The sequence below is a fragment of the Thunnus thynnus genome, chromosome 10 (assembly GCF_963924715.1).
Source record: "Thunnus thynnus chromosome 10, fThuThy2.1, whole genome shotgun sequence".
Classification (NCBI taxonomy): Eukaryota; Metazoa; Chordata; class Actinopteri; order Scombriformes; family Scombridae; genus Thunnus; species Thunnus thynnus.
In genome coordinates this window covers 17,664,913-17,680,653 of record NC_089526.1, presented here as the reverse complement: position 1 = coordinate 17,680,653, position 15,741 = coordinate 17,664,913, and the positions used below count along the sequence as shown (strand labels likewise).

General features: G+C 39.0%; 2 protein-coding genes across 2 annotated transcripts; both read left to right on the top strand.

Moving 5' to 3' along the window:
* The first annotated feature begins 4,443 nt into the window (after positions 1 to 4,443).
* Positions 4,444 to 5,488, top strand: fabp4b (fatty acid binding protein 4b). The gene is made up of 4 exons (XM_067601648.1): positions 4,444 to 4,593; positions 4,798 to 4,973; positions 5,060 to 5,161; positions 5,310 to 5,488. The coding sequence occupies exons 1-4, from the start codon at positions 4,521 to 4,523 to the stop codon at positions 5,361 to 5,363; spliced, it is 405 nt and encodes a 134-aa protein (XP_067457749.1). The 5' UTR covers positions 4,444 to 4,520; the 3' UTR covers positions 5,364 to 5,488.
* Positions 5,489 to 7,036: 1,548 nt separating this feature from the next.
* On the top strand, positions 7,037 to 9,620 carry LOC137191511 (protein FAM8A1-like). Its single transcript, XM_067601647.1, has 5 exons — positions 7,037 to 7,558; positions 7,678 to 7,798; positions 7,948 to 8,071; positions 8,413 to 8,552; positions 8,657 to 9,620. The coding sequence occupies exons 1-5, from the start codon at positions 7,081 to 7,083 to the stop codon at positions 8,799 to 8,801; spliced, it is 1,008 nt and encodes a 335-aa protein (XP_067457748.1). The 5' UTR covers positions 7,037 to 7,080; the 3' UTR covers positions 8,802 to 9,620.
* The last annotated feature ends 6,121 nt before the right edge of the window (positions 9,621 to 15,741 follow it).

Genomic DNA, 15,741 nt, shown 5'->3' with positions numbered 1-15,741 from the left:
TCTCACAGCGTCCAATCAGAGGGTTGCAGCAAAGTTCACCCTCGGCATGATCAGCTGTGACCGCAGTTTTACCTGCTGGTATATAAAGCTGTCGTTTAGGTTTAAAACGAGCCCTGTCAGACTTGCAAACTCCCCCTTGGCCCTGAGGATCCTCTCTCCATTATTCATGAGTCCTCAGGTTGGACCCTGGGAACAAGCTGAGCGAGGCCCTGTGTCAATACGAAACACTGGCCGCCACAATGGGCTCTGCCTCCAACTACACTGTTGACAGACACCAACACAAAGGAGCTGAAAGGGGTCCCCCTCCGTTCTCACACACACCGAAGAATGAGTCAGTGTGCTGCCGCTCAGAGCTGTGTTTGTACAGTATATACAGCTTTTGTCCATGGCCACTGTTCTCCCATCAATGGGGGTTGAAGTGTTGATGAAAACCAGGAGGAAAGGACTTCTCTGTGGCTGCCAGCTGAGAGTTCATGTTCATTAGATGGGCTCTGCGCCCGCTGGATGGCACCTGTATGTATACAGAAAAAACCCGGGTGAGAGAACAACAAGTAATCGGCTTATTAGATTGGTAAACAACATTCCATGATATATCACAGCCCAGCCTCTTTGACTATCACATCATTACTGCCATTGAAGTTCATGAATGATTCATGCATTTGGACCATGAAATCAAATATTGCAGCCATGTGATAGTCTCATTAAGGTCTTTGTATACAGCATACACCAGCTAACAATGATTCCAGATTCTTTGGTTTCACATTGATACCTAATTTTGCATAAAACATCAAATACAGATGTGATTAAAGGCTGAATCCACCTCAAAAGGGTTGTCACATATGTTATACCCGTGCTCTTAGACACTAGATTAATATTAATGCAAGTGAGCATCTCTCTTCAAAAGCTAGAAACACTGGGACTGAATTATGATGGCATGCAGAACCTGAAGCTACACTTGCCAATGAAATGGATAAACAGGATAAAAATGTGCTCTCAGGGGACAGTTCAGTGCACTCATATTCATTGTCAGCAGCTCAACGATTTGCTTAATTATTATGTAATCGAAAGAGCTTTGCTATTTCAGTCTGCACTATTTTTGGATTAGATAGAATGCTCCTTACAAGGTGTTAAGTGTCACCATCTACAACGAAAATTATTCTTTTTTTCCCCAGTTCTCCTCACAACAGAACTGCATGCTTGCATAAGCAGGAGTAAAAACATCATTTACCTACTCTATGTTGTCTATTTAAGAGCAGTAATGGCTGAAGTCCTTGCTGGAAACTTGGTTCTTGTTGCAGATAGTTACACAATGTGTGTAGGCTTTCATACTGTAACAACCATTTCATAACTTACAGGCTGTGACAAATCACTTTAAGGGTTTTTTTCCTTTATAAAGCACCACTTTGCTTCCATATAGTATCTGAAAGAGCTGTTTAGAAAACCAAATGTGAAACATATTATGCGAGGAGGAGGAGGATGTAACAACTCTATCCATTTTAATCCACTGACGAGATATGCCACAGGGCACTGGTCTGATTTGAATCTGATTTGCTCTTAGCATCTGTAATATTTTCTTTCCCACTTTGATCTTGAGACATTCATCAGCGGCACTCATTAACTCTCACATCAACCTATCAGCAAACCCAAATAAAATTCGATCTTAAAGGCTATTTTTCTTCTTTTTATTGTTTGATGAACACAAATAAATCACTATCCACATTTTGCATTGCACTGGCCTCCACAGAGATGATTTTTGATTGAATGAAAAAAATGAAACATGAAAATCACATCTATTATATTCTGTGCTGGTTGATAATGATGATATAAGTCTTGAACCAGACTGGGATAATTCTCCAAACAGCAGAGAGAGAAGATAAACCAGATATATTTCTTTCACTTCGTTTGTTTTCTCTTAAATGCTATTTTAACATGCATACCTTTGGGTGTGTTTAGAATTTTGGGGGTTGTCTTACAAATATGAGGCCTACTGTAGTGTCTTACTGAAACCATTAGGAGGCAGTACATGACAGTCTGCCTTTTAGACACAAATCCACTGATATCTCATTGCTTTTTCCTTCTGTGTTGCTAAACTGTTTTTATAGTCATACACTGTGAATCAAAAGAAGAATCTCTCAACACCTTTTACACACTTTTTAGTTACTTTAATTTTTGTTGAATATCAAGAATATGAAATAAATAATTTCCCCAACAAAGTTTGAAAAATGAGTATGAGTGATAGAGGTAAACTGAGAAATGTTTGTGAAAATGGAAATCCATTTGAAAACTCATATATATTTTTGTTGTTGTATTTTTGTAAAGTTGGCTAAACTTATTCAAAACAGTTCTGTACTGAACCTCGAGGAACTGTTTTATATGCTTTTCACAGGCGCCACCTACTGCTTAAAAAGCAGTATCTCAATTCACCAAAGGAGGGAGTAATGCTGTTCAGTGACATTAATTAGCCTATATTGTATAAACTGTGAGTAAATTTTGGACAGATATACAGGAATGTATTTTAAATAAAACTGTTGAAATTCTGTTGCAGTCGTGGGTAAATATATTATAACTATATTTGAATGTATGTTTAATGCTTAAATTCCACGATCAAAAAGAAATATGTCTTACCCTTATTGTTTTGTATAGGATTAAACTTATATATACCTTTCTGAAGAGCAGACTAATATAATAGTACTATTTTTGCTGTTATTGTTCATTGTATGTATTCATTTTGTATTTATTTATCAATTACTTCTTATTTATTTAACCTATTATATATAAACTTGAATGATGTTTATTTGCGCGATGATGCACCTTGTATCATGCTGAAGATGCTCTGTAGCAGTGGTGGGCAAATAGTGGCCTGTGGGCCAAATCTGGTCCTCCAGAAAATGTATTTGACCCCCTGACAAAAGCTAAAGTTTGACTTTGATCATTTGCATCAAAATCTTTACATAATTCTTCACAAATCTACTGCAGATAATGAAATATACACAAGACTCCTGTAAATCCAAATCATTGTGTTACTTCTATTCTGTCTCCACAGCAGGAGAGGTATTAAAACCGTGGTTGCACCATGCTATTTGAACAGTGCATGGTGTTGAAATTACAACTAACAAACCTGCCAGAAATGAAATTTCAGTGTGTGAATTCCACAACTTTAGCCTATTTGGCCATAACAGATTTATTTTTCACACACAAATAGGTGGCAGCTGAACAGAAATGGTGTTGATGCCATTTTTTTTTTCTAAGGTAACAACAATAACAATGTTACTTTCAGCCAACCATGAATGAAGCAGGCCACTGTGTGTGGATAACAAAGTAGTCTACATCTCTAGACTCAAAGTGCAACACAGAACATATATTCATAAATATTTCATCATTTTTAGCCAAATGACCATTAAAATAAGCTGAAATTGTTAGCCATCACTTATTAATAGGAAAATGACATTTACCTGCAGGTACAACCCTGAACACAGTCATAAATAAACAGAAAATATAGTGTTTCCACTGCACTGCTTAATGGCCCTCCAATGAAAAATTCTTAAAAAACTGGCCCATAGTTGAATCTAATTGCAGACTCCTGCTCTACAGCCTATGTTAGTCATTTGATAAAGGAAAACGGAAAATAACAGACCTTTGTCTGCATTTTTTCTTCCTGCACTGGCGACTTGCAACCCAACACTAAATCCCATCAAATTATTGCAACATTTCTCTAAACCAGTGGTTCTCAAAGTGGGGTCGGGGACACCCAGGGGTCCTTGAGTTGGTTCCAAGGGGTCCCCATCAAAAAGGGGAATAATTTATTTTCACTATAATTCCATCCATAACTAACACAATGACAGATTGTACGACTGTTTTGGTCATGGGTTTCTGTAATAAAACATCTAAAAGCAGAAGTATTATCAGATGGGGGTATGGGGGTCTAATTTGTGTCAGTTTAGGGGTCCTTGACGTGAAAAAGTTTGACATCCATTGCCCTGAATGATGTAATAATACAATACCACAATGTAAAAATACTTTATTACAAGTAAAAATCCTGCATTTAAAATCCCTCTTAAAGTACTAAGGTAAAATTAATTAGAACTTTTACTTTAGTATTTTAAATAAATTTAGCTGGTAATACTATACTTTTACTTGAGTAGGATTTTAAATGCAGGATTTTTACTTGTAATGAAATATATTTACATTGTGGTATTAGTGCTTTTACTTAAGTAAAGGATCTGAGTACTTGTTCCAGCACTGCAGGTCACAGAATCCGACGGGTCACCAAATACGGTGTAACACCAGACTGAACCCACTTTCACTCGTATCAAACACATCAAAATCGGATTTGAGGACACGCCCCCTAATCAGCTCATTTCCATGGCAACGCCAGCGCCTGCTCATGATTGGTGGCCCGGAATCACGCAGGCGCTCGAGCAGGCTTCAAATATGAAGTTTCGGCTGCATATCAGTCTGTCCGCGACTTTGGAGCATCTTGTGGTTTCTGTGCAGCAGATTAAAACTAAATCTTCACCATCATGGTTGAGCAGTTTGTTGGAAACTGGAAGCTGGCCGCCAGCGAGAACTTCGATGAGTACATGAAGGCAATTGGTAAGATTTGGCCTAATCTTAATTGTGATTAATGCTGTAGGAATTATGTTGTAAAATGTTAGCTTACAACTCTTAACTAACTTAATGGAAGAAAGTATTAGCAACACGTTCAGACCAGAGTTTCACGTGTAGCATTATTTGCAACATCAAACAGTTTAACATGTGTACTAAAAATCATCCTAATTAAGCCTCATTGTGTTGCAGGTGTGGGCTTTGCCACTCGGCAAATGGGCAACATGGTGAAGCCTAACCTGGTGATCAGCGTGGATGATACTGGGTTCATTTCCATGAAGTCTCAGAGTACTTTCAAGACCGCAGAGATCAAGTTCAAACTCAACGAAGAGTTCGACGAGACGACTGCAGATGACCGAAAGACCAAGGTGAGTCATTTTTGTTTTTAAAAAACAGACACGTTTTCAGTTTAGTCTGTTTTATGTGCCTCTAACGGCTCAAACACTGTTTTCAGACCATCTTCACTTTTGAAAATGGCAAACTTGTGCAAAAGCAGACGTGGGACGGAAAGACCACGACACTGGAACGAGAGATTCAGGATGGAAAACTAACAGCTGTAAGTAATTAATGACCTGAGCAATTATTGATAGTCTGTGGATGTCTTCACAAGTGTGCATCCTTAACTGGCTGTCTAGCAAAGTTAAAGCTTAACCCTAAAGGCAAATAAAATGCATGTTCTAACATTTTGACCATTGTCTCAACAGAAATGTATCATGGATGATGTTGTTGCAGTGAGGACCTACGAGAAGGAGGCTTGAATCCTGTCTGTAGCCATCAAAGCATAAAAATAAAAAAAAAACTTGAACTTCTTTATTCCAGTAAGACACCAAATGCACTGAGCTATTGCCAAACATGCCAATAAAGTCTGAACTGTGACACTTCAGTCTGTGTGTAATAGTAGTTCATGAATGTGATGGTACAAAGTGTTTAATTGTGCACCCATGTGCGGGTTCAAACATCCATTGGGATTTGTAAGACCAATCACTCCAACTTTTCCTTTCTTCAATGGTTGGTCTTTGGCTTTTTCTAATCATGCAAAATGTGTTAACAATTTAAACAAACTAACAAATTTGGACAAGAACTTTGTCTCGGCAAATGGAAAGTCTGACCTTAATTTTCAAATCTAACCATGTGATTGTTACAGTCTCTGGTTTTCTTTTGAATTAAGTCCCAATGCTTAGCAGGGTTGATCTAAACTGATTAGATACCATGGCCAGGTGCCAATTAAAGTATTATTGCAAAAATTGTACAAGCATTTAACATCTTATAGCAAACTCCTGACGGGTTCAAAGTCATGCTTCCAATTTACAAGAAAAGTAGGAAGGGGGGGGGGGGTTACAAAAGCCTTTTGTTCCAACAAAGGAAAAGCAACATGTCCTTTATATTAGAGCAGCCTCTTATGATGAGGGTGAATGGGAGGTGGTAAGGCCAAATCCCTGCTTGGGGTTAAAGCAGTGACCTCATTTGTGCCAGGCCTCTTGTCTCGGATGCACAGACGGGGGAGTTCAAGCAAGTGCACATAATTTGTTTTAATTAGGCTTCTTTGGGGCAGTAGGTTGAGGCCCAAATTCTCCAAAGATTTCCAGGCTTTAGTGAGTGAGTGTGGCCCCGGGTGGTGATCAAGCTCCACAATGAGTACTGACTAATGAAAAGCTGATTCCTTGTCTTGAGTGCCACATTATATAAGACCATGCCACATACTTGCACACACAGAGTTTTGGGCATTTTGCATATGTCTTACATCTTTATAAATGTCTCTTGAGGATATTGTCTTTAGTTTTAACTGTTGTGGTTTTCTTGGAAAGTTATGTAATAACACAGAACTGAGAGAAGTTTGTGCAGAACCTTGAATTCTTCCAAACTAATTTTTTTTTGGGTTTTGAATACCCTATTGTTAAGGGTTAAGCTTATTTGGGATAGTATGTGGGTGCAGGCTTCAAGAAGCAGACGTCCCTTTGAAATGGTTTTACCTCTTCCAATACAATCATATCATGTGCTGGTTAATTCTTTGAAATGGCTGTGATTCAACTTCACTGCTTTTGTTAATCTTCAAAGGGCAAAGGTCCTACATACAAATATTATCTGTATTTAAGAAACATTATGAAACGTTTCTCTGTATTACTTATTTGAATTATTACATAATGTGAACTTGAAGACCTTTTAAATGTCATAATCTCACTGCGGTTTCTCAATCGCAGCAATGCTCCCCCCTTGTGGTTCATTATTGTAACTGCGGCAGTTATTGGCCAGTACCACTGTGTGTCCTGATAGGGGGGAAGGTGTCAGATTTAGTCTTGAAATGGACAAGAGTTTTGTGACAAGAGCTCAGAAAATAACTATTTATTCAGTTTTAAGGAAACATTACTTTAATCAATAACATTTCCGTCGACGTTTTACAGTTAGTCATCTTCGCTGTGCTCACATGATGAAATGATCCAACACGACGTTGTACGTGACGCGTCACCAACATCAAACATGGCTGACAACGAAAACACAAACATGGAAGTCGACAAGGAAAAGCCTTTGGCAGATAAAGTTAAACCACTCGTAAACGGCATTTCCCAGAGGCTAAACAGCCAGAACAATGCCAAAGGCGAGAAAGACGCAGATGAAAGCCGCGCCACGGCGGAATACTGCGAGAAGCTGCAGGCGTGGATGTGGCAGTATTACACTGGATATGCGACCTGGCAGAGCTGGCTGGCAGCGTCAGCCATGTCCTACCCGTGTTATCTACAGTCAACCAGCGGGACCTCGACGCCACCTCTCGATTTAAACCCCCAGAACTGGTATAACAGTCCGTTCAGCCTTCCGTTGTCGCCTTATTATTCACCTGCTGCCACCTCTCCAAGCAGCCGGGTAGGTGAGACTCCTGGCGGGGCTGCAGTGGCAGCTCAGCCGCCGCAGCAGCAACAGCAGCCGCAGCCGCAGGAGAATGGAAATGCACAGAGACCAGGTAAATGCTGGAGGCTGCTTAGTCTGCAGGTTGTCAATATGTCATTGATTATTAAAATAGTTGGCAATTAATTTTCTGTCAATGGACTAATGACATCGACTTGCTTTTTTGCTTCGCAGGTCGGGAGTACAGTATTCCTTCACCTCTCCAAAGACTCCTGGCTGAAATGGTGGATTTCTTCATTTTGTTTTTCATTAAAGCAACCATAATAATCAGTATTATGCATCTCAGTGGAATCAAGTAAGTCTATGCACTGGTAGTGGAAAGATGATTTGATTAAGTCTGTGGGTTTTTCCAGTCATTTAAATGAACAAAAGCAAGTCTAATTGGATGGACATAGTGCCAGTCTTTGGGTCGGTATAATAAAAATATTTTCCCTTGTTTTTCAGGGATGTTTCCAAGTTCGCCATGCATTTCATAGTGGAGGAAATAGATGAGGACACATCGATGGAGGAGCTACAAAAAATGATGCTTGTCGCCCTTGTGTACCGGATTTTAGTGTGTTTTTATGAGGTGAGAGGTCATATATCAGAGGTCAGCATACTGCTTTTCCCGGATTGTTATATGTAGAACTTGGTGATACACTCAAAGTCATTAATTAATAGGATATTAATGCAGATTATTGTGACATTGATATACTGTATATCATGGTATGGCAAATTATGCAAAATCACAATAACATAATCAAACTAATATTGAGGTAATTAGCTCAGAATTCACTATTTGAACAACAAATAAGGTTAACCTATATGTAATACAAGTAAGATGGTAAGAAATGTTGGCCTCAACCTTAACAGTCAATTGTTTTTGTTTGTGATCTGTATGTTAATACACCTACAACATTTTCCCTTCAGATTGTGTGCATCTGGGGAGCAGGAGGAGCCACTCCAGGGAAATTTCTAGTAGGACTCAGAGTTGTTACATGTGACTCATCAATTCTGGTTCAACCTAACAGGGTGCTTGTAGTGCCAGCAACTAATGTCTCTCTGTCTGCGTGAGTGGTTCATTTTTATCTTTCTCGAGTTTTATGCATAAATAACACAGCTCAGCTTTGTCCCACCTTTGTAACTGAACCATATTATCTGTCTTCCTCTACAGATCGACTGTCCGAGCCTTGAATAAGAATTTTTCAATTGCCTTCTTTTTCCCGGCCTTCATCACGCTTCTGTTCTTCCAACACAACAGGACTGTGTATGATATGGTTGCTGGTACTATTGTTGTCAAGCGCTCCAGGGCCAGATGACGCAATCTCCAGAGGAGAGTCCCACAACTTTGAGCAGGCACTGCGTGATGTTTTTGAAAAATGCCTGCAGAACTCAGTCCTTTACTTTCAGAAAAAGCAGGAGCATTACGATGGTGGCAGAGAGATCGATATGCACCAGTGTGAACGATTTCAGACCACTACAGCGTGGGTGTGGTTTGTCTCTGACACATACTGTATTTCTGCATGTGTGTCCACATGCTGCTTTCAGATTTGTTCCTGTGCCAAATTCATGTCTCTTTTGAAGACAGGAAAAATGATGGTATTTGCTACCTTTTCATTGAAACAAGATTTGCCTCTTTTGAAATACTCTTCCAGATTAGGAGTGAATGTCTTGTATCACTCAGTATTTAAATGACTAATCATGCGTTTATGAGATAATACCTTCAGTGTGTATCTCTTTGTATTAAAAGTTTGTCTTAAGAGTTGTATGCTCAGATTTTTTATTTTAAGTTCTTGACCTTTGTCACTGTAAGAGTGATGCATCATGCTCAGCGTTTTCAACTGCTGAAATACTGTTTTTTTTAAAAGGCACATTCAGTGTATTGAAGGGAAATGTAAACCTGTGAAAAGTTAATGTATTACACATTTTCTGTGATTAACTGTTTTTTGCATTTAATAATATTAAATGAAACCACCACTAATTCCCCGCATGATTGACATATCTGTATCTTAGCTGATTGTCTGCTATTTGATAATTCTTTGAGTGTTTTGATACAAATTGAGTAGCCACAGAATGTAGTCAACTTAAGGTGTATTGACTCATTAATTTTCCATTAAATTTGCCTTATTCTCTGGCTACTTCTATGAGTTTATATTTTAACAATACTATGTTTTTATATCCAGTAATTCTTTGTATTTCAAGGTGTAAAATTCCACATACCCTGAAAGCCAGACAGAGACAGATGAATGCAAATGCTTCCATACAGGACACAGAAGTTGCTGAATGTTTTGATGAGCATGGAAATGATGTGAATCATATGCTGTGTCCTTCACATTCACCAGAACTCAACCATAGTCATATTGTAGATTTTGGACCAACTTTTTGGACAACATTGTCCATCACCATCATCAAAACACTAAATAAGGAAATATCTTTTGGTAAAGTCTCTACTGGAGTTCTTGTGGAATCTATGCTAGAACTTTCCCACTGTGATGTGTCATGATGCCTTTGATGAAAATAGCCTATTTTAGCTGTTTATTGCCAATGGACAATATGAAATCTTAAAGGATAGGTTCACAAGTTTTCAATTCTGTCTTGAAAAAACCAACAGGTGCCCAGACGAACACTCAAAGACGTTTTCCCTTGCTGTAATCATTAATTCTGTTCCATTTAATCCTCTTCAAATGTGTTTTCAGTGTAAGTGATGGGGACCAAAATCCGCAGAGTGTCCATACAGTCATTTTGTGTATTTAAAAGTTTATGTGAAGCTTATATGAGGCTTCAGCAGTCTTGAGTTAGTCAAATCAAGTAGATATCTGCCACAGTGTTTCCCTGTTGAGCTGCGATGGAAGTATAGTAACAAAAGAGGGACTTTGGTGCTAAAAAGACTGTAATGTTGAAAGATATCTACTTGATTTGACTCATTTGGACGGCTGAAGCTTCATATTAGTTTCAGATAAACTTTTAAATGCATTTTTTCACAGAAGGAGGTTTGTGAATTTTGGCCCCCATCATGTAAACTGTAAGTGCATTATGAAGGAATCCTCTCATGGTCAGTATGAACAGGAGGATTTATTATGGCAATAAACACCAATTTCAGTGTTTATTTGACCACCTGATTGTTATTTAAAGAAAGGCTTGACAAATTGTGAACCCATCCTTTAACACATGCTCCATTCTTCATGAAAAGCTAATGGGTGGGTGTTTCTCCAGTTTAATATATCATATAACAAACAAAGCAATGCAGTATGTCATTTAAAAGTTATTCAATGCTCTGTTGTGAACAGCTGAATTTATAAAAATGGTATACTGATACACAAGGTGACCACAATCTTCTTAGTTATATGACTTTAGCTCCACCTAGTGTCCATTCATTGGTCACACAGGCATCACTTTCAGGCTGTGTTGATGCAATGGAGAGAATAACCCACTGCACTGTAACCTGCACACAATATATCAAACAGAGATCTATCTGTGTGATCCTCATTTATCATCACAAAAAGTCAATCAGCCTGTCTGCCTATGACTCAATCTGCACTAAACTAAAGGAGAGCCTGAATCAACTTGTTTCACAACATTTCCCTTATTCTGTGAGTTTTCTTTTCTGGCATGTCACATAGTATATTGGAGGGGGCTGTGGAGGCGCCTATTGTTGGCAAGTGTTGACATGGTGATTGTGTTAGACTCACTAAGTGGCAGCTTCAGCTGACAGCCACAGATGGGACTCCCAGATTACAGAGCGAACCCCCCACCCCCACCCCCCACCCCCCCACTTGCTGCTGCCATGCACCATGCCATTACTGTGGGCAATGGAATAATATAACTCATAGTCATGAAGGGCTTTAATGAGGACCATAAAAGTGTGGGCTGACACTACCCACCACCACCATTAATGTACTGTATACTGAAGAGTGTAGCTCCATTTGGAGTTGAGGCCTGTTTGTAGTCTATTTTTATATCGACATGCTCTGGCTCAGTATGCGGGAGGAAGATTTTAGAAAAGCTCAAGGGGACACTCATTACTTTAATTTATGACAGACCTTTGTGTGAAACTACGTCATGTTGCAATAAATCTAGCAGTGAATTAACAAATTGTAATCAGTTTTCATTGACACCAATAATTTATGTAAATTGTAGTGGGAATAAACCTTGTGTTTATAAGTAAGTGTCATAATATGGCCCTAATGCTAGCAGTGTTGGAGAAAATTCATGGCTGTAGCCACCAATAAAACTAACAATTGTCAATCTAAAAGCTTATTTTGTTCAATTATATATTACTGCCGACTTAAGCCGTATTTATACTTTTGCAGAAGTATAAATCAGCCTTAAGAAGGTGAACTCAGACATAAAGGATTGAGAGAAGTTGACTAATTGCACTGTTATTCTATGCAACAATACATCAGTCTTTTTATTTCCCCATTTTCTATGTCTGTTGTTTGATACCACGCTTGAAATATCTAGCTCCTTGCTGCCACATGGCATGCCATACGGTTTTGAGTTGGTGAAGTGTCCAGCCTGAGTTCCTGCCACCCTTTCTGGCTCTTTTAACAAGGGAGTCATCTACAGGCAGCATGGAAAGCTCACAGCTTGCTCTGACAGCCATGTGTCCGTGTCTGAACAGAACCACGTACAGGGCAGAGGGATAAGGTAAACAGTCTGGACTCAACGATATTCTCTGTGAAATTATTCATTCATTAGAGCCTCTAAAATGGCAGCTGGCTGGCTCCAGGTGTTCTGAAGTCATAAGAAAAAGGTGCTGTGGACTGAAATGCTGCTTGGTGTAGCTGCTGCTCTTCCTCTCAGTGTGTCTGTGCCTGTTGGTATTCCTCTCAAGTGGAGTCAGTAATTACAGGCTGGCTGGGTTCTGCCAGAGTGGAGAGGGCTGTTGATGAAGAGGAGACCTGTTGAAGGGGGGAGAGAGACACTAGAAATGCCACGGAGGATGAGGGTAACACATTTGCACACATGTTTTAAGATTTTATTATTCTTTTGAGGACCTTTTGGACCTATCAATGCCATTTACACACACATACACACACACACACACACACACACATACTGGGATAGTTTAAATGGATGTGGTCCTAATTCCAGCATTTGAATGTACTTCCATTTATAATACCAATAAATTATGAATGAACTCATTTCTAGGATAGTGAATAAATAAGAGTGAGTATGATATGAATAAACTCATTTTCCAGAATAGTATGCTGCCTGTGTTGGAGTTCATTTTCCTGTTATAAAAATAGATATGAATACAGAGCGAGTACAAACTCAGGATGAGTGATATAGAGGCATAAAAGGCCTGAGTGAGTGTGTATGTGTGTTGAGGGGGAGCAACATTAGGTTTCTGGGTGTTTGTGTTTTTGAATACTGTAGATTTCTGCTAGAGGTAGTGAGAAGCTTGAGTTGTCAAGACAACCATGAAGGTTTTTTTTTTTTTTTTTTAGCTGTTACTGCAGGGAAATTCAGCCTTTTCTCTTTCTTGGATAATGTTGTTTTAAGGGGAGTGCAAGGTCTGATGTACACTTGCTGCAAATGTGCATAATGAGAAACTGAAGGACAGAAATTGGGGGAAAAAACTATGCATGCCCACTAGTATCATCTTGCAAGCTGCTTGTCCAGCTTTGACTTCGTGACTGCGGTCTCCCTCATGTTAAGACTGACTGTGCCATGGTTCCACTTCACCACTGATTTTGACTAAAGAGATGCTGAATGCATGGCAACAGCTGCACCATTTACAAAATAATCACCACAACACAGCGTACCCAAAACCTTTTCAAAAGATAGCGAGACATACAAAGAGACAGCTCAGGAAGGAGAGAGGTATCTGACCTAATTATTTGCCTGAAATAATGATGTAAAAGATTCTTTTTCACATATTGTAAATAGGTGTTGTTGAGTACTGTGATGTGTATATTAAAATACATATATATTGAGACAGCTTTACTTATCTAACAGCTTTAAATGTAATATCTGGTGATATAATATCTACTTTGAAATTTCTAAATATTTTAGAGTTAACAATCATGGTTGGAGGAGATAAGGTATGCTATGAAATATGTATTTTGATATGTTTATTTAAATACTATAATTATGGAATCCAAGCTGAACAAACCTAAGTATTGATTCACTCTTCTTTTATCTCTGCATATAATCTATATCATTATAATTTTATTATTTGAAACAGCAAATATGATGTACTTGATGTTGTAAATAAAGCAAAGACTTTGGATCAGCTGCAGACAAATGTTAGCTTGCTTTCATAATAAACACAAAGTAGATGTCAACATATCTTTCCGTTACAAAGACTAATCCAACTCTGAACCTAATCTTACAGAAGCCCATACACTGCCCTCTGCTGTGTGAGTCTGGCACTGAAACTACAGGGGTGGGTTTGGGGTGGGGGTGGTCAGGCTTTCACTGAGGTCACTGAGGTTATTTAAGTGATGGTCGGGTTCCTGGCTTGAATGCTCAGAGCAGACATTTAAAACAGAAGAAACAGCACAAATACATGTTGAGAACATGCACCCCAGGCACTGTAATGACATATATGTTATTAAATGGAACAGATAATATTATTAAGAAAGTTTTCTTGGCTCATTTGTCTTTCCTGTCTCGGCCATTAAACCACCCAACAAATCTCTGGTGAACATCTTTGGAAACTAATGATTAACAACCAACTGTAACTTTGCTTCCTGGCTGCACATTGAGCTCTTTTTTTTTTTTTTTTTTTACACTATTGGGTGTCATTCTGATATATTTGGTTCATATATCTGAACAAACTCTTCTCTCAGTGGCTGTAGTCCTCCTCCACAAATCACTCCCACCCAATCCTTTAGTTGCCTAAACTATGTTCTGGAGATGTGCGTAAGCAGTGACTTTCTATTTTCAGCTGAATGAAAACAGTCTTGGCGCTTGGACTCAGAGGATGAAATCTGTTTTGTTCTGCTGAAATTGGATTTCACCACATGCACAGTATCTACATGTTACAGAGTTAAGGATTTGGGTTTAATGGTGTCATATAGTAAAACCACAATCTTTTGACTGAGAAACATGACTTATGAGTAATCTGTTTGCTGTCTATCATGCCAAAGGAATCTATTATCCTTAGTAACACAAATACAAACTGTAGCATTCAGAGGACAGAAAAAATGTTTCATTTAATAGAAATTTATTTGTTAGATGTAGAAATGAGGAATAGTAATAGCTACTATCTTCATAACAGGTTGATTAAAGGGTTGTTGATCTCCTCCTTCACATTAAGCAGCCACTGCCTGAGCCATGAATCACATTGCACTCTTAAATGTTTTGTAGTTAAATACATGAGACCACGAATGAACAAAACATTTCCTAACTTGGGCTTTTGGATGTAAAATGACAATCATCATAGAGTTGTACACCACAACCCATTTTTTCATAGGCTTTTGCACGTAACCATTTCCTAAAATGTATGAATGAGGGACCTTGACCTTAAAATAACCTTAAAATAAATAGCACAGCTCTCTGTTGCTGCTTTTTTTTTAAGAACCAGGGCTTCATTTGCTTGTTTTCAGTGCTTCAACCCCTAGTTTATCATGTATTTCATCTTTAAACATTTAATCCAAGGACTAAGCTGTTCAAGGTCACTTACTGGTAGCGCTCCCCAATTGCTCAATTGTAATTAAATTCAATGACAAACCTCTCACAGATTGTAATCCCCAAATATACAATCCCTGCTGATCAAAACAGTGAAACAGAGCAGATGTAATACTCACACACACCTCTGACATGCACCCAAACAGATAGGTGAGGTCAGTATCACCTGCCTGGTGGATCCGCTACCCCTCACTCTTTTCATTAACTGCTGAATTCACTGGCTTTCAATAGGCTCTTTCAGCGTGTCATGCTACACCACCATTGAGCTATAGCCACGTTGCCACCCATCTTTCTTAATGGGGACTGGAGACTGTGGAGCTGCCTTGTTGCCATGGCAGCAAGAGCTTTCACATTCTCCCCACATAGCGTGGAGTGTGCATGTTGTTCCTTCCAAACTGGAGCGCGCCACAGCAGAGACAGGTCTGCTCTCAGACAAGACCTAGCCAGGGTTATTTACCTCCCGCTCTGATACCAGATGCCCTCATAATCCCACCACCCACACTCCACTTTCCATCCTCTTTATTACTAATGCACTGTATTTCCCATTGGCTGCTCTCCTACACTGAACTTTACTCAAACACTGACTTTTAAGGTTTCTTAAAGCTTTGTTGCAACTTGATT

Excerpts from the sequence above, each read along its gene's own strand:
- LOC137191511 (XM_067601647.1), top strand. The coding sequence starts at position 7,081 with ATGGCTGACAACGAAAACACAAACATGGAAGTCGACAAGGAAAAGCCT. Across the intron at positions 7,559-7,677 it reads TGGAAATGCACAGAGACCAG|GTCGGGAGTACAGTATTCCT; the intron begins GTAAATGCTGGA and ends TTTGCTTCGCAG. Across the intron at positions 8,072-8,412 it reads TTTTAGTGTGTTTTTATGAG|ATTGTGTGCATCTGGGGAGC; the intron begins GTGAGAGGTCAT and ends TTTTCCCTTCAG.
- fabp4b (XM_067601648.1), top strand. The coding sequence starts at position 4,521 with ATGGTTGAGCAGTTTGTTGGAAACTGGAAGCTGGCCGCCAGCGAGAAC. Across the intron at positions 4,974-5,059 it reads CAGATGACCGAAAGACCAAG|ACCATCTTCACTTTTGAAAA; the intron begins GTGAGTCATTTT and ends CACTGTTTTCAG. Across the intron at positions 5,162-5,309 it reads AGGATGGAAAACTAACAGCT|AAATGTATCATGGATGATGT; the intron begins GTAAGTAATTAA and ends TTGTCTCAACAG.